Raw genomic sequence first — 18164 nt, forward strand, 5'->3', positions numbered from 1 at the left:
ACTCAGAATGACAACTGTAGATTTACAAGTTGGCAAGGTCTTTCTAAAGAAATGCAGAATGCAAGATTATCACTTCAAACATTTGTAAATACAGGTTATTCAAATGTGTCACCACCAAAGGTTTCTTTCAGAAGACAGTGTGACAAACTTGGACACAATTGGGTGTTCCAACAGGACGATGATCCCAAACACACATTAACATTTAATGTTTAACTAAGTTTAATGGCATTATGTTTCTGGACTAGTCTTCCCAAAACTCCAACCTTATTCCTGGTGAGAATGACTACAAGTCAGGTCCATGCCAGGAAGCCAACCAATTTTGACAAGAGTGCTCAAAAATTCACCCAGAATTTTCTCAGAAGCTTGTTGTTACCAAAAACATCTAGTCAAGATACAAGTTCATAAGGGATACTTACCCAGGGATTATCAGGGGTGTATGTATATACTTGAGCCTTTATGTATACTTTGGCCCTGTGTGGATTAGAGAAAACCCTAAGTAAAACTCAACTCATGCACCCAATTCTTCTTTTTTAAGTTAATAAAGATCTATATTGTACATTCATTCCACCCTGGGGGAAGAAATCTAAGAAATCATTACAAGTATGTCTTATCACAAAAAACTGTATTAAAAATGTCTTATCACAAACATGCCACAGAAATTTAACATTTTGTTAACATCCATGTGCATTTGTAAAGATTCACTTCTGGCAGCGTGTTTTGACCATTTAGAAACCTAATACGCTTGCATGTCCTCTCATATCAAATGTGCTTTCATTCATCCAGTTTGTTGTTACCAATCAGAGAGCATGCACACACACAACCACACTAAGTAAGAGGGTCATGTTGAGGTCCCCTGGATCTACATATCAGGCATGAAGTCAACCTATTTCAAGCTGTAATAACCACTTGGTAGTAAGTAGTTAAATACATAATTATATTTAATTTATATTAAAAGCAGCCTACTAGGGTTTTCTTATGGTCACAAAGAGGTAAAATTAACTGAATTTAAGAAGCTAAAACTGAACAACTGTTCAGTCTGAACAGTGTGCAGCCACTGCAGGTTGTGTTACATACATGATTATGATAACATTCCCTCTGATTAGCTGAAGCACTTCACCTTTGCTGTTGTTTTACTGCCTTTTCTGTCCTGCACCTACTCAAAATCCAAGTCCAAAGATCACTGTGCTGTTTACACAAGCTCTGAGCTGTTAGGTGCAGGGGATCCCTGGTCTTCCTGTATGAACCTGAAACTTCTGGTGTAGGTGCGACTACAATGCTTCACCTGTTGTTCCTGTTGTCTTTTATCCTGGTGGAGGCCTCAGTTGAACTTCCTTTCTCTGTTTGGGACTAAACTGACACTTGGCTTTCCAGGCAATAGACAAAGGCCGGGATTTGCTTTATCAAAGACGTAAGTAAAAGGAGGGTTAAAATCTTTATCTTTTTCACTGTCTTCTTTATTCAAACACATTTATCTGTGTGCGAGGAGGACCCAGGGGACAAGAGAAGTTATATTGTTGTTTCAGGTATGTGACGAAGTTTCATTTGTTTTCAAACTCAGAAAATTATGATGCTATGATTTTTTTTTTTTTTTTTTGTCAGGAACCATCTCAGAATCTGAACCCTTTAAACCTGACATCATTCAGACTGATCTAATATTTTTGTGAGTACAAGAAGAAGGATCAGTTGAAACATGCCAACGAATGAGTTGTTGCTTCCGCAGATTTTGTTTTTCCTTCTTAAGAAATTAGGTATCAATTGAAAAGTTAGGTAGTTAATTACTTTTTGTGCTGTTATGCATTTCATTGTCAACATTTTGTATTCTTTATGTCCCACTGATAAACATTTTTCCAGTAAAATTCTATAAAATTACAACACCTGCATATTATTATTGGTAGATTACTGGGCAAGTCAAATGGTCAAGGGTACATCTTTATCTTAATCTGTGTAGTAAGGGATTATTGCACCTTATGTTTAACTACAGTACCAAGAGTTTAAAAGGCCTCTGTATCTTTACAGCTTTGGAGCAAAGATAAATTGTGGGGAGGGGTGGAAATCTTGTCAAGTATGTGAATGTTATATGTCTGCCTATAGCTGGAGAGATATTTTTGGCTTTGTGAAAGCTCAGGATTATTATTTTTGGGATGTTTTGTCTTTCCCTCATCGCCATTTTAAAAGGTGTGCTGTACATATTAAATAGTTCCACCTTTTCTCTATTAATTTTTAAACATTAGATCGCAGTTCTAAACAAACATGACCTTCCAGGAATTAACTGGTTCCCTCTCACTTTTGCCTCACCTTTTGATATAGAAACCCATTTGGTTTGAAATGACTCACTAATTAGAACTGAAAAGTGGACTTTTTTCCAGGTTATAAAACATGGAGAACCTGAGTTAAAGATGGGAACTGTGCTGTCATACTTTGGACAGTTGTGCGGACATAGAAATAAGGAAGGTGAGATTAGATGCACGTAAACTTTGCTCTACTTTACTGCATTGTTCAGTTACTTTATGGCTGTCACAGTTTTAGTTTTATTTATTTTTGTGACATGCAGTGCACATTTCAGCTTTCAGCTCTGAAATGTTTGCAAAACTTAAATTTGAGTTTGTCTTTCCTCAGTACTGCTGTAACATACAGTAGCATAAACTCTCTCCTGCTCTGACTGCTTTACTCTCTCACAGAGAAGGAGAGATGCTTGCGGGCTAATGACAGCACTTTCAACCTATCTTTCCGCTATGCTGTAAGTATATAGACAAATGTTATCATGCCTATTCAGCAGATGACAAGAGAAGCTTTGGACACACCCTCAGCTCAATGCTTTGCTTGTTTGGATTTGATTACTCAACAACAACAAATGTCAAGTGTCACAAAGACAACTCTTTGCATTTACCACTCAATGAACATAAAGTTGTGTATATTTGCATGTTATGACTGAGATACAAAGCATCAGTTGTACATAAATTGTAGCTAAATAATAAAAAGTTTTGTTGAATAAATCTGAGTTGTAGGCAATTATTAGTGAAATCCTAGAAATCTTAGGATTTTTACTGTACCTTGTTGCTGTGTTACATGACTGATGTCAGTTGTTAAACTGACATCAGTCATGTAACTTTCCTCTGTCGATTTCTTTAACTTCAGAACAATGCCATCAAGACCTCCAAATACAACATCTTCACCTTCCTGCCACTTAATCTTTTTGAGCAGTTCAGGAGGCTCGCTAATGCCTACTTCCTCTTCCTGCTCATCCTTCAGGTAGACATGTTGTCAGAATGAATTGCATGCTTAAAAATAGTTATTTTATGCTGCAGATAGTTATGTGAATGCAAACACTAGCTTATAAAACAATCAGAGTTCAAACTCCACATTGAACACCATCTTTTTAAAATGTAATTTGATTTTAAAATTAGAAATGACACATATTTTCCTTCTTTATCAAATTATTTTTTTCAACACATTATTTAATGTAAACCATACACTGAAATGAGCTTTAAGGCTTTCAGTTTTCAGATTCTTAAAAGCTCAATTATCAATGTATTAAAACAGCATATGTAACTGTATGTGTGTGTGTGTGTGTGTGTGTGTGTGTGTGTGTGTGTGTGTGTGTGTGTGTGTGTGTGTGTTGACAGTTGATCCCACAAATCTCCTCTCTGCCATGGTTCACCACAGCTGTCCCTTTGATATTGGTGCTGTCTATAACAGGAGTCAAAGATGCCAGTGACGATATAGTACGTTGAAATTGTTATTAGCAATAGAGAGATCCTGCTCATTATGAAAACCAAAAATAAGGAACTAATATCAGATTTGGAAGCAAACAGTATCTTTTTCTTGTGTCAACTGAGCAGAACAGACACAAATGTGACGGACAAGTCAATAACCGGAAGGTGGACGTCCTCATGGATGGCCAGTAAGTCTTTGGAAACCCAAATGAAAAAGAAAAGAATACCTTTTGTATGAAGAATTATGCTGTTTTGGATTCATTTCTGTGTTGTATGCCTTTGTTCCCTTCCCTGACAGACTCAAAAATGAAAAATGGATGAATGTTCAGGTCGGGAACATAGTCAAACTGGAGAATAATGAGTTCATCACAGTAAGTTTGGGGAGGCTATAGTAAAGATTTGAAGCAAGTGAAAGAAATTCATTTCAAAAGTAAGTTCCAAACTAAACTCAGTGCTTTTATTTCTTAGGCAGACCTTCTGTTGCTGTCTAGCAGTGAGCCCCTTAATTTAGTTTATGTGGAAACAGCTGAACTAGATGGGTAAGTGTGCTGTACTGTGGTGTTTGTATGCTAGGTTGACAACTAATGTCTAACACTGTCTTGGATTTTCCTTGGTCTCCCCCAGAGAAACCAATCTGAAGGTGAAACAGGCTCTGACTATAACTGGAGAGCTGGGAGACAACATTGAGGCACTCGCTGCCTTTAATGGTGAGAATCTCAATGAAACAACACACAGTCTGATTTTCAAAAGTGAAACCTGGTTCTGTCATTGGGAAATGTCAGAGGGGAGAAAAACAAACAGAGTGTTTAAGCTTCTACTGAGTGATTACATTTTCTCACATCTGTGTAGGTTTTCAGTCATCCAGGTCATGGTAGTCTAAGAATCTTGGAAAGAAAGCGACTGGGCTTCTTTACGTTTCTTGAAACTTAAGACGTCCAGTCGCTTTCTTTCCATGCATATCCTCATGTATTGCTTTTCTCTACCAATGTAAAAAGCAGATCCTGGGTTTTATTTATTTGTTGTTTGTTTGTTGCTTACTTGAATAGATCTGTTTACATACACTAGCCACTTCATTAGGTACACCTGCACACCTGCTAATTAATCTAATCAGCAAATCATTTTAACATGTGGACAGGGTTAAAATGATCTGCAGAAGTTCAAACTGGCTATCAAATTAGGTAGAATGTAGATTAAAGGGACTTTGAACGTCACATGGTTGCTGGCGCCAGATGAGTCTGAGTATTTCAGAAACTGATGACCTGCTGGGATTAACCCACATCTGTAAGGTTTCCAGAGAATGGTCCACAAAAGAGAAGACATCCAGTGAGCAGCCGTTCTCTAGGTGAAAATCCCTTGTTGATACCAGAGGTCGGAGGAGACTACACAGACTGCTTCAAGCTGTCCTCTAACTATCCTGTGAACTGTTTAGAATTATTTGCTGACACTGATTTCTGTTTCTCAGGTGAAGTGCGATGTGAACCTCCCAATAACCGTCTAGACAAGTTCAAAGGGACTCTGACTTTGAACGGAGAAAGATATGCCTTGGACAATGACAAAGTGCTGCTCAGAGGCTGTACTCTCAGGAACACTGAGTGGTGCTTCGGTCTGGTCATCTTTGGAGGTACACTGTGCACTGCAACTGTGTACAACTTGAGTGATTCTTTTTGGTCTAGTTTCTATTGTTTTCTCTGATAATAATGTTTGAAGTTGTACATAAGAGACTAGAGCAGGAAGGAGATGCAGCGAAGGTGTGCAGAAGAAAATCTGACACTAATAATCCTTTCCAGGTCCTGACACTAAACTGATGCAGAACAGCGGGAAGTCAATATTCAAACGGACAAGCATTGATCACCTGATGAATATTCTGGTGTTATGTGTGAGTTTACACAAGCACAAATACAAAGAAAGTCACACAAAGTCTCAGCTTATAGATATAGAACTTAAAGACAGTGATTTGTTTTTCACCTGAGTGACAAGAGTAATATTGTTTGAATAATCAAGAAGTCTGATGTTTTCATTCCATCAGATCTTTGGTTTCCTGGCATCTATGTGCTCCATTTTGACCATTGGCAATGCAATCTGGGAAACAAATGAGGGCTCTGTGTTCACTATGTTTCTTCCTCGTGAACCGGGCATTGATGCTCCTCTCTCATCATTCCTCATCTTCTGGTCTTATGTCATTGTCCTTAACACAGTGGTACCAATTTCACTCTACGTCAGGTAAGTAAAAATGATTAAACCAAAAAACAACCAAAGTTGGTTTGAACACTTGAGACTTGTGCTAATATGTATCACATTTTGAAATTTTACCAATTTGTGCTACATTATTAGCGTGGAGTTCATTCGTCTGGGAAACAGCTTCTTAATAGACTGGGACAGGAAGATGTACTATCCTAAGAATGATACTCCAGCTCAGGCAAGAACCACCACACTCAATGAGGAGCTAGGCCAGATTAAATACATCTTCAGTGACAAGACTGGCACTCTGACACAGAACATCATGACTTTCAACAAGTGCTCCATTAATGGAAAAGCTTACGGTGAGCAGCTTTGCTTTTGTAAAAAGTTGTCACAGAGGCAAATGGAAACATGAACATTGTTTAAATGATTCATTTTACAGTATATGTATCTTATATTCAGGAGACCTCTATGACTTCTCTGGAGAAAGAGTGGAAATTACAGAGGTGAGAGGAAAATGCATGATTGTGTAGCTTATTTAAAGAAAGTATTGATCCAACTTTGTTGTTTTGGCTTTTCTTGCAGAGGACAGAGAGAGTGGACTTCTCCTGGAACAATCTGGCTGATCCAAAGTTCAGCTTTCATGACCACAGACTGGTGGAGATGGTGAGAAGTGGAAACCCTGAGACTCAGGAGTTCTTCCGCTTGTTATCCCTGTGTCACACTGTTATGCCTGAGGAAAAGAAAGAGGGTGAGGGGTCCCCTAAAAGACATCTTCATTTCATTTACATTTCAGGAGAATTTCGAAATATTCTTGGAGTCTATCTAAAAACTCCAAATTCAGTGCAATAAAAGACATACAGGTACATGGAAATGTGCTCCACCATGCAAATGTTCAAATTTTTACCCTTATATGCCAATTAAATTGTCATCTCTGTTTTACCTGGTAGGAGAGCTCAATTATCAGGCTCAGTCACCTGATGAAGGCGCTCTGGTGACTGCTGCAAGAAACTTTGGATTTGTGTTCCGATCACGCACACCAGAAACCATCACAGTAGTAGAGATGGGCAAACAAGTCATCTATGAACTTCTGGCCATTCTGGACTTCAGTAATGTGAGGAAGAGGATGTCAGTGATAGGTGAGATAAGGTGTCAACCATACTTATTTTGGCCATACTTCGTATATTCAGAAGATAGACAATTTCTTTTTCTGCATGCATTACGTCAAACTTTCTAACTTTCCCTGTCACTTCCAGTGCGCAGCCCAGAGGGGAAGCTGACTCTATACTGCAAAGGTGCAGACACCATGATCTTTGAAAGACTGCACCCCTCCTGTAACAAACTGATGGAAGTAACCACTAACCACCTCAATGTGAGTGATCCAAAGCATATAAAAGTAGCTTGAAGCTAAAATCAATGAAATTTTAATATAATTAATGTAATTTAACATTCGACTTCTTTCGATTATCAAACAAAAACAGGAGTATGCAGGTGATGGCCTCCGTACACTTGCTCTGGCATATAAGGACTTAGACAAGACCTACATGATAGATTGGAAACATCGCCAACATGAGGCCAGTGTTGCCATGGAGGGACGTGAAGAAAAACTTGATGAACTTTATGAAGAGATAGAGAAAGATATGATGGTTAGTACATGTGCTGAAAACTTTGTCACATCGCTAGATCATCTGACAGACCAATTTGCTGCTTGATGACCTACTGATAGTTTTCCAGAAATTATACGTACCAGGGATGTCAAATTAATTTTACATCGGGGGGAAATATAGCCCAATTTCATCTTAAATGGGCTGGACCAGTCAAACTCTGCTTGTCTCCAGTCAATGTTAATAAGTTTAACTATACATTTTACCTTGAGATATCTTACAATAAAAAAAGAAGTTCAATTTCAACACCTCAGATTTTCTTACATGATTGTGGCGGGGTGTGGTTTGCGATACTGCTGCAGGGACGATTGACCCACCTGCGTGGCATCTGCAATCACGCCTAGCCGGCTTAAAAGTTAGGAGTTCTGGTAAATGCTGTTGTTTTTGTGGTAATGTTGAGCTGGCAGCAGGAGAGCTGCAGCTCAGTGTGTGTTTGCACAGCAACCGTGTGAGTGTTAATAAAGTATGCTGAAGATCATGTTCATGCCATCGGGTCTGCCATGGTCATTTACAATGATAAGAAATGCTTCTGTAGTAAATGAAAGAAATCTATCAGCATAAATCTTTGAGCTTAAATTGTAAGACGTGAATGTGTAAAGGTACAGAAGAATTCTGGTGGTTTGTTTTCCCAGAATGTCCTCCAGAATGCCATCCTTTTTCCAAAGTTGTTTCCAGATTAAAGTATTTGCCAGGTTGATCCTGGCACCTGGGTTCGTTTGACACCCCAGCTTTAGATTGTGCACTAATGTTACAGCGAAACCAGCATAATTTGTCATAAATGTATAAATCACAACTACATCTGTGGCTTTAGCTGTTGGGAGCGACAGCTGTGGAGGACAAGTTGCAAGATGGTGTACCACAGACCATTGAGCAACTGGCTAAAGCTGACATCAAAATCTGGGTGTTAACTGGAGATAAGCAAGGTCAGTGTCACTTTATGTTTCTTCTTATTTAAGCTTTTTTTTGTAGATTTAAGATTTATTGATTGAAAATTATTTTACTGTTCAACAGAGACAGCAGAGAACATTGGCTATTCCTGTAACATACTAAGAGGGGAGATGAAGGATGTCTTTGTTGTCTCAGCCAACACTGCTGAAGGAGTCAAAGAGGAGCTACAGTGAGTCGGTTAGAAACAGATAAGGATCAACTGTCAATCAGAGGCTTTTTCATCATACAATTAATGATGCAATTTGTCAGTTTATGAATTTCAGTAAACTTAAATTAACTAGAACAGCACGAACAGGAACTCAACCATTTGAGGCTTGATTCATTAAGTTACTTTTCCTACAGCTGTAAGATAAATTTGTAGCTGTTGTTTTACAATATTTGTTTGTACAGTTTTCTCAGACAGGCATGAACATTTTCACACTTCTCTCTTGTTTCAAGTTCAAACCTTCATAGAAAAATAAGTCCATTATAATAGAATGAAACCGGTGCAAAACGTTTCGTCGACATTGTTGTGTTTGTCGGGGAGAAAATGTACAAACAAACACTACAAATTTGACAAGCTGAACGCATTCTTTACTGTACAGGAGGCACGAGATTGATTGACAGTGGTCTACAGCCAATCAGGATGCACAACACAACGTGCTGTTTAAAGAAACAAACAAACAAAAAAAAAACAAAAAAAAAACCACCATGCAAAATTGCACAAAAAACATCTGCGAAACAGTGAGGCCACGAAAAGTGAACCGCGTTATAGCGAGGGACCACTGTATATCAAAATTTGCTGCTTTACTTAGGGGCAGATCTAGAGAAATTTTCTTAGGGTGGCATGAGGGTGGAAAAGAAATCAAATAGGGTGGCAAAATCAAAGTCTTTTTTTTTCTCCACACACATATGCAGGTGGTTACACATGGTTAAAATGATTTAAATGCAGTAAGTATACATGTTTTTCATATAAATATAGTCTATAACTTAATTAGTGTCTGTATCCCACATAATTAAACACTTTAGTTACATAAAACATGTGAGTTTTGATTCTATGTACTGTATAGCCTGTATAATAAATAAATATGTAGCCCAATAAGTATAAAATCCAGAAATCTACACAACATGGGGCGGTTCATTTATAAACACAAGTCTAACTTAAGTTTCACACTGTTTTTTGTTAGAAAACAATCACATTGTTACAGCTTAAATTACACCAAATGTCAGAAATCTGCGCTGTCATAAACAAAAATTTAAACCTAATTTTCCATGATTTGTTGGATTAACACACTGAGGTCTGAAATACAACCGGTCATTTTTGAGTCCTTTTGAGTTTACATTTGTATTTCACCCTCAGATTGTTTCATTTTATTTTTTCCCCTTGCCTTGTTTGGTATCAGTCTTTTCAGCTCAACTGAGTTTAGTTGTTTTTTCACTGACGTACTGCATTAGTATTACTGATCTGAAATCACAAAAAGAACTTAAAATCCTAGTGTGGCGGACCACCAGGTGGCTCCACTCACACCCAAGTTGAAGGGAAGTGCTGGGGTGGAGATTTTGGCGCTTACTGTATGTGAAGTTCTGAGAGTCAGTTAATAAAGTTGGAGTGAGACACTGAGACCTCTCCTGTCGTTATTACATACCTCCACACTAGTAGTATTTTTTTTTACTGTAAAAAAACACAGATATGTTGAGCAAATTTTTATAACTTGAAATGCAAATATAAATTGTACATTTTATAAACATATACAACTATTTATCTAATAATGCAGCCAATACACCTGCCTTTTTTTTTTCATTTTGTACAACCATTTAAAAATATTACTAAAACTAAAATGAGAGAACAATCAGGTGTCGCAAATTATGTGTGTCAGTAAAAAAAATGTTTTTCCACCAGAAGACAGAGGAGAACAGCACAGGGATAAACCTGCAGGCCTGACAACAGGAGGTGTATCACTCCGCTGGTTTCTACTTAGTGACAGTGTTTACAATGCAATATGCCTTTGTGACATTCATTAGTGCCCTCACTGGCACACAAAACAAAACAACAACTACACAACAGAACAACTACACAAGACAACACAACACACTAACTATACACTCCACACTAAACGTCACAAATCTCCCACATCTAAACTCTCTCTCTCGCACACACTCGCTCGCTCTGTCTCGCTGCCATTACCGTCACTTCCAAAACTTTTCCCTCTCCCTAAACAACCAAAACCCACCTGTTGACTTTTTTTTAAATTGGTCGACATGGTACATTTTTCCACCGACACGAAAGAGGTGGCTTTTTTTTTCTTTCTTTACTGTTTTTGCGCTGTCCTTAGAAAACACTTTAACAAAAACCACATACACATAGAAAAAAACGTGGCTTATATATATTATCATAACTCTGGATTTACTGGGCTGTAATTAAACTTTAAAAACTTTCAATATGGGCTGAAATAGAGACTCAGCGTGGCTGCAGCTTGTTGCTGTGTCTATTTAAATCAGTCATGTGATTTGGAGGTGCAGCGTGTCCGTGGACCACAGAGGGTTAATAACACTCACCATCATTCCATTTCCAGAGTGTAACATTCAACCACCTGTGTGAAATCTGAAATTCCCATGGTGTTGTTGAAAATAGTGATGCACGAATCATGAACGAATCGTTCAATACTCGAGAATCACTTCACTGACTCATGAATCATGATTCACATGCCCAACTGACTCACTGACTCATCCCTGTTGCTGTTAGCAAACTAATTTCATTAGTAGAAATATATCTAGCTTATAATTAAAATTGTGGAAAAAAACACAACATCCAGTATCTTAACAAAAATATTTCTGCTCTGAACTGGGTAGCATCGCTCTGCTAACATGCTAACAGCACATTTGAGCTACTCACCCCCTCCTTTACTGTGTGAATCTTAGCGTAAGCGAATCACTCAGCACTCACTAACCCTACGGTGGCCCCTAGAGACAAAGCACGTACAAACTCCAAAACACTTGCAAACTCCAAAGCACATGCAAACTCCAAAGCACATGCAAATTCCAAAACACTTGCAAACTAAAAAACACATGCAAACTCCAAAACACGTACAAACTCCAAAACACGTACAAAATCCAAAACACTTGCAAACTAAAAAACACGTACAAACTCCAAAACACTTGCAAACTAAAAAACACGTACAAACTCCAAAACACTTGCAAACTAAAAAACACATGCAAACTCCAAAACACGTACAAACTCCAAAACACTTGCAAACTAAAAAACACATGCAAACTCCAAAACACGTACAAACTCCAAAACACTTGCAAAATCCAAAACACTTGCAAACTAAAAAACACGTACAAACTCCAAAACACTTGCAAAATCCAAAACACTTGCAAACTAAAAAACACGTACAAACTCCAAAACACTTGCAAAATCCAAAACACTTGCAAACTCCAAAACACTTGCAAACTAAAAAACACATGCAAACTCCAAAACACGTACAAACTCCAAAACACTTGCAAAATCCAAAACACTTGCAAACTAAAAAACACGTACAAACTCCAAAACACTTGCAAAATCCAAAACACTTGCAAACTCAAAAACACTTGCAAACTCCAAAACACAACGGAAGTGCTCCAGGACGCTAGGGGCAGTGTTGAGCTCGATTTGCAAAATAAACGGCAAGTTTGTCTGTATGGGACGGTCTAGACTCATTAAAATTCGATTCAGTAAAAAGAATAAATTTTACCATCACTAGTTCAAAATGTGCTCTGGCACAATCGCAAGCATCGCTTGCTAAATCAAGAAAAAAGCCGGTCCTGCTATGGGCTGAACCATTTGTTAATGGTGGAGGGGGGTAACACTATGCAATATATTCAGTTTTAGCATTTATATTCACCGTTGACTGTAACTACGCTCAAAATGTTAATGCTATCTTATTTTAATAAACAACACTGTCATATGCAAAACTGGGGTGGCACTTGGGGTGGCAAGGGATAATTTCATGCTACCCCTCTGTAAATTCTGTATAACTCATCACAACCATTAAAACCAAAGCTCGACATCCATGCCTTACATGGTTGTGGTTACTAGGTTGGGATTGAACATTCCTACCATCATCTATGTTCCTCCACGGTGGGTAGTAATGTGAAAAATTAAGATTGTGGTTACAAGGAATGGGAATAAGCTACTTCTGAAGGGTGTATGGGTTCAGACTTCTTGTTAGGATGCTGTGGGGGAGATTCAGAACAGCTGGCTTGGCAATACCTCCTTGTGCACTTACAAGAGGTAGAAGATGTGGCCATTGTAAGGGAGGTTTTGACATGTCTACTTAGACTACTGTCGCTGATAAGTGCCAAAATGGATGAGTGGTTTGATTGATGACTGAATACAAGTACAGTCAAACCAAAGTCATCCTCAGCGTTGTGCATGTTTGATTGAATTAAAAATAAAATAATAATTGTATAAATGGAAACACAATGTGTGCAAATACAGTCCGTCTCAAAAGGTTGGTTTAGATATTTTTGACACTCTTTTTAATGGAGAAGAGAGGCCACTAAAGGCAAAATGTGTCTAAAATCGGCAATTAAGAGGATAGAAAATATTTTTTAAAATTAAACACTGTTAGCCTGTTAATCTTTAGGCTCATCTTATATCTTCATTGTTGTCTATAAGAAAAATATAGTTAACAAATGAATTGTGAACTTTTTATGAGGTCATGTTTTCTGTCCTCATGTTTTCAGGAATGCACGACGAAAAATGTGTCCTGAAGCAGCAGAGGAGCCATCTGTGTTTAAATCTCGAGTAGGCCTGTTTTGGCTTAAAAAGACAGAGACTATGCAGGATGAGAAGGTGGATGGAGATTATGGACTAATTATAAATGGGCACAGTCTGGTAAGATTTTTTTTTCTTTTCTTTTTAGCAATATTACTATTGTCAGCAAATGCTGAAAATCCCCTGCTAGTTGACCTGTAGAGGTCACACTGTGTGATCAGAAAATACATATTGGGTTTTTTTTTTAAAGTCCGATTCTCTTATGTTTCTTAAACTTAGAGATGAATGTAGAAATGAATGGAATTCTCTTGAGGTTTTAAGGTTGCACTACAGAATCTTGACAGATGACCTAACTCCATCAATTCTTTCCTTCATCATCAGGCTTTTGCACTGGAGAAGAACTTGAGGTTGGAGCTGCTGAGGACAGCATGCATGTGTCAGACAGTGATTTGCTGCAGGGTCACTCCTTTGCAGAAGGCCCAAGTGGTTCAGCTGGTCAAGAAATACAAGCAGGCTGTCACTCTTGCTATTGGGGATGGAGCCAATGATGTCAGCATGATAAAGGGTAACCTGTGAAGTCACCAATATACAGAGCTGTATTTTCATTACAACTATCCAGCTGGGAAATATATAGCTGATATTGTGTATTTTATTGTGTATTTTATTTGCTTCCTTTTCTGCCTGCCAGTTGCTCATATTGGTGTAGGTATCAGTGGGCAGGAAGGCATGCAGGCAGTGCTGTCCAGCGACTATTCCTTTGCCCAGTTCCGTTACCTTCAGCGCCTCCTGCTGGTGCATGGCCGCTGGTCCTACATCCGCATGTGCAAGTTCCTTGGATATTTCTTTTACAAAAACTTCACTTTTACGCTTGTCCAATTCTGGTACGCCTTCTTTTGTGGTTTTTCTGCACAGGTGAGATATATGTATTGTAACTATACTATAATGTAATTTAAGTAGCTTTTGTAATGGGACATAAAGTGTTTATCAATCTCAATGAGAGAAATGCAAAAAAGTTTCAAATGATGCAGGACAAATGAAACAAATAACTTGATTCACATTCACCTTTTCTTTATGTTGTACTTAAATGTTCATTGTGGTTGTTCACAGACTGTTTATGAGGACTGGTTCATCACCTTCTACAATATGGTTTACACAGCTCTTCCAGTCCTTGGCATGTGTCTGTTTGACCAGGTATGTAGATTACAATTAACTATCAGTTTTTGGTTGACTTACATAAACCAGATTATCGTCTCATACTCAGGTCTCTGTGTCCACTGAGCTTTCTCATCTCTTTCACTAAAACTTGTTTTGTGCAGGATGTAAATGACCGTTGGAGTTTATACCATCCTCAGCTCTACGCTCCAGGCCAGAAGAACCAATACTTCAATAAGAAAGCTTTTGTGAGCTGTGTAATGCACAGCTGCTACAGTTCCTTAATCCTCTTTTTTATTCCATGGGCTTCCATGCATGACACAGTCAGAGATGATGGAAAAGAGATTGCTGACTATCAGTCTTTTGCTTTATTGGCACAGACTTGTCTGCTCATTGTGGTGTACACACAGGTGAGAAACACAGGTCTCGTTACCAGAGGCATGCTTGGAAATGACATATTTATTGTGAAAACATAGAGAATCACAAAACTTTGCCACATTATTTGTCCTCCAGTTTTTTTTCAGTGAACTGCACTGCTTTGAGAAAAAATTGCATTTAACGGTTTTATTTATGCATTTCTATACCATAAATCCATGTGCACTCATTAGATACTTTATTAGGTGCACGCGGTTATTATCACTTTGGGCCTTTTTTGCCTGCAGAACTGCTCATTTTCATTATGGCAAATTTTCAAAAAAAGCCTGAAGTATTGATACAAATGTTGATTCTGACCCTACCATCTAAATGTTACTGAGATTTATGATACCAGGCAATGCTTTTGTTCTTCTGTATGCCATGGTTGCCATGTTGTTTTCCTATCATCTTGAAGCATTTTGTCAATTCTCCTCTGGCATCAACAATCTTTGCCCAGAGAACTGCTGCTCACTGGATGGTTTCTCTTATAGAACTATTCCTTGTAAACCCTAGAGATAATTGTGTGGGAAAATGCCAGTAGATCAGCAATTTCTGAAATACCCAATCTAGCACGCAAAACCACACCACATTCAAAGTAACTTAATTAGCTTTTTTACCTCCCTGATGCTTAGTCTAAACTCCAGCAGGTAGTATTGACCACGTGTACATGTTCAAAAGCATTGAGTTCCTGCCATTTGATTGGCTGGTTAATAAACAGTTGAACCGAGGGTACCTAACAAAGAGGCTACTTAGTCTACAGACTAATCTGCTGTAACAGAAACATTTCCATTCTATGTCAGTCTCTAAATTTGAGTTTATGTAAAGAAATAAGTACACAGGACATTAATAATGATAAAAGTAAATACTTTTCAGCTGTGTCTTGACACCTATTACTGGACAGCAGTGAACCATTTTTTTGTGTGGGGAAGCATGGTGGCCTACTTTTCCATCACATTAACCATGTGCAGCAATGGCATGTTTTATATGTTCACGTCTTCTTTCCCCTTCATTGGTAAGTACATTTACTATATTTAGTATGTTTGCCACTTTAATGTTAATTTAATGAAGTTATCAAGTTTTTTTCTATTCTAAAATATTGGTACTTTAAAGGAGACATGAGTACATTAAAACAGGGTTATGCGAACTAGCATTTAGACAAAAAAGGTTAGATTTGTGCTGGCTGTATCCTGGGATTGTGTATTTAAATTTCATCATCCATTTTTGCAGTTTGTGAAGTTACTTTCTTATATACTGTAATACTGTAACATTATGTGATTCTGACATTATTGGATTTCAGGCACAACAAGAAACTCTCTGAACCAGCCTAATGTGTGGCTCACCATATTCCTGACATTCGTTCTCTGTATCCTGCCTGTTGTTGCTTTCCGCTTCATATTTATACAGCTTCGTCCTACCATTAATGATAAGGTAAAAAAACACTTGGGGCAGCATGTAAAAGCATCTTGTCTTCTATTAACCCTTTTGTCTTGTACACCAGAAAGTAGCGTATCCATAGTGAAAAGTCTACATTAAAAAAAAATTAAAATCCCTTGTTTCTTTTTTCTAGGTGAGGTATAAGATGCGTACAGAGGAGTTGCCTGTACCGGCACCTCGTCGCTTACGGAGAAGGCGTAGTACTCGGTCAGGTTACGCCTTCTCTCACTCCCAGGGCTACGGTGATCTAGTAACATCTAGAAAATTCCTGATGAAACGCTCCACCAAGAGAACTCCTCTGTTCACCCAGACAGACTCTTCCATATTTCAAAATCAGCCACAGCACTACCGCACTATTGCTGAGGAAGCTGAGGAGTCACAGGGTCACAGTCCCTAAAACCGAAGCAGACAGGGACTGAAACACAGACAGTATTTTATTTTCCTAACACTGGAGTCAACCTGGCACTGAAGAAAAGATGGTGTCTTATAATGTGTGAATGTTGATATCTCTGTGAAAATGTTGTTTGCCTCAGAATGGTTGTTTTTATTTTTGTACTTATTAAGTACAATTTTCATATTGTGCAACTTGAATTATTACTGGCCAGTTTCTAAAGCACACTTGAAGATTTTGCAAAGATGTTCTACCCTGGTTTTAGTTAATTTCATTACAAATACAATTGGCTTGTGGATTAGGATTAAAAAAGGTAGATGTAGTTTGTTTTGTTTAGTTTTTTCTTAGTTTTGAAATAGGTTTTCAAACTAGATAGCTGAGAAATTACAAATATAGGAAGTTTTATTGATTTTTAATACAAAGTATATACTAAAAAGGTGTGTGTAGGCAGTGATCTTGAATACTGTACTATACATTATATATAGTTTAGTATAGTTTATACACTGTAGTTATTTACATGAGGATTATTATTATACTGTGTTAATAATTTAACATTCAGTCCTTCATGAATGTATAACTTAACCTGGCACCACTACAGTCACATTGTTCACAGCGGACAGCCAGTTATTAGTCTTATCTCTGTAACTGTTTTTTTTTTTTTTGCCTTTTCATAACCTTATTTTTAAAAGAGAAAACCAGAATAAAATGTGTTTAAATATTTAGCAAGGAACTGAATTCTGGAAGAGGGGATTGGTATAAAAAGCAGATATCTAATTTTCTAATCCAGGCTTCAAGCAGATGTGGATTATAGTCAATAACAGTTGTTAAATCATTTGGACCATGGTTCAGGATGGCTGTATTAATTTTCTTCATCATGTTAAGACTTTGCTCAGACTCTCTGAGTAATAAATTGCTTTTTCTAGTTCCAGCTGATCATCAGCAGTCAGTTGAGCTGTAATTTATTTGTTTATGGAAAAACACAGTAGTGTATGTGTTAGCTTCCTCTTTGTTGACACTCTACACAGTAAAAGCAGTTAATGACACACAAGGATTGTGAACTCTGAACTCATACACTGTTTTCACACTGTGTTGATTAATAAAGCCCTTCAAAATTGACTCTTTCACTTTGCTGTCTTTTATTGACTTAATCAATCGAGACCAAAACATTTCCGCAGCTGGAGATGTTGAAAATGTTGTTATAGTTCCTGACTGTATCCCTCAACAGGCCAAGGTTTCCTTTCATCGGTTACATGAATTTGACAACAGCTTTATTTCACTAGTTTCTCGACTTTTTGTTGAACTTATTTATTTACTTCTATCTGTCCCATCCTGCTGAATTTACTTATGTGTACTTCAGTCACACACTATGCAATGAATAATTAATTCTGTTTCAAAGACAACATGAACCAAGACAGAAATTCTTTGAAATAAATGTGTGGTTTTATCAACTTATCAGGAAGTGTTGAATCACAAAGCTCAGACTTGTGGATCAATCTGTTTTCATTGTTGCATTGTATCTACACATTTAGACCAGA

At 37.7% G+C, this 18164-nt stretch overlaps 1 protein-coding gene across 1 annotated transcript; it reads left to right on the plus strand.

Annotated features, from left to right (window-relative positions):
* Positions 1-1259: 1259 nt before the first annotated feature.
* On the plus strand, positions 1260-17727 carry LOC146665813 (phospholipid-transporting ATPase ID-like). Its single transcript, XM_085413578.1, has 28 exons — positions 1260-1660; positions 2367-2451; positions 2679-2737; positions 3136-3249; positions 3624-3722; positions 3840-3901; positions 4012-4084; positions 4182-4252; positions 4338-4420; positions 5176-5334; positions 5501-5589; positions 5740-5933; positions 6045-6253; positions 6354-6397; positions 6477-6642; positions 6842-7030; positions 7148-7263; positions 7373-7537; positions 8367-8478; positions 8567-8672; positions 13208-13358; positions 13620-13803; positions 13927-14150; positions 14346-14429; positions 14555-14800; positions 15678-15816; positions 16102-16232; positions 16372-17727. Exons 2-28 carry the CDS (start codon positions 2397-2399, stop codon positions 16633-16635), a joined length of 3588 nt encoding a protein of 1195 aa, XP_085269704.1. The 5' UTR covers positions 1260-1660; positions 2367-2396; the 3' UTR covers positions 16636-17727.
* Positions 17728-18164: the final 437 nt, after the last annotated feature.

This window comes from Rhamphochromis longiceps, linkage group LG7, assembly GCF_057381845.1.
Source record: "Rhamphochromis longiceps isolate RC_006_pf linkage group LG7, R_longiceps_female_GT1.1, whole genome shotgun sequence".
Classification (NCBI taxonomy): domain Eukaryota; kingdom Metazoa; phylum Chordata; class Actinopteri; order Cichliformes; family Cichlidae; genus Rhamphochromis; species Rhamphochromis longiceps.

Bases quoted from the DNA above. Each gene is read 5' to 3' on its own strand.
- LOC146665813 (XM_085413578.1), top strand. From the start codon at position 2,397: ATGGGAACTGTGCTGTCATACTTTGGACAGTTGTGCGGACATAGAAAT. The intron at 4,085-4,181 runs GTAAGTTTGGGG...TTTATTTCTTAG, and splicing joins AGAATAATGAGTTCATCACA to GCAGACCTTCTGTTGCTGTC. The intron at 15,817-16,101 runs GTAAGTACATTT...ATTGGATTTCAG, and splicing joins GTCTTCTTTCCCCTTCATTG to GCACAACAAGAAACTCTCTG.